The 605-nt window shown below is 35.5% G+C and overlaps 1 protein-coding gene across 1 annotated transcript in view; it reads right to left on the reverse strand.

The window, feature by feature from the left end:
* The window catches only part of LOC119586699, a 12,709-nt gene extending 12,390 nt beyond the window's left edge, over positions 1-319 (reverse strand). The window contains exon 1 of the mRNA XM_037935429.1: positions 243-319. Coding sequence (XP_037791357.1) covers positions 243-258 — 16 coding nt within the window. The 5' untranslated portion in view covers positions 259-319. The remainder of the gene's footprint in view (positions 1-242) is intronic.
* Positions 320-605: the final 286 nt, after the last annotated feature.

The raw sequence follows: 605 nt of genomic DNA on the forward strand, positions 1-605 counted from the left end.
CTGAGTTACCAATTTTCTTATAAAAAGAAAAAAAATCGCATTACAAATTGACTGATTTACCAAATATCTTTTAGTAATACGAATTACAAATCTAGCAATTAATTTAATCGTTCGAATACCGACAAACAAATCTGACAGTGCAATACATTAATATTCATAAAATAAACTCGAACAAGGTGTAGGCTCACTGGACACAAATAAATATTTACTCCATTCAAAAGAAAATCAGTGCAATAACTTACTTGCAAAGAGTTGCATGACGATCACTTATCTTCCGCTGTTACTTTAATCCCCTTCTTGATGTAAATGACAAGGAAGTTTTGCAAGAACTGCATCCCTGGGCTCTGGATTTGATCGAGTTGCCACTTCGCTCTTTCTTGTTTTCGGATTTGGCGCCTGTTATTTTTTTGTTATGACTGTTGATTAATATTTTTGAGTTTCTTTTTTTTGGTGTGGAGAGGTTGGTGCAGAAATGTGAATGGTTTGTTCTGATTTTTGGGAATTCGGTGTTTTAAAATATATCGATAAATACGATCTTGCCGTCATGATATTGGCGCCGAAGAAGGGGGAGGAGTCAGTGGAACGACGAGGAACCGCGAAAATTT

Source organism: Penaeus monodon, chromosome 21 (genome assembly GCF_015228065.2).
Source record: "Penaeus monodon isolate SGIC_2016 chromosome 21, NSTDA_Pmon_1, whole genome shotgun sequence".
NCBI lineage: Eukaryota > Metazoa > Arthropoda > Malacostraca > Decapoda > Penaeidae > Penaeus > Penaeus monodon.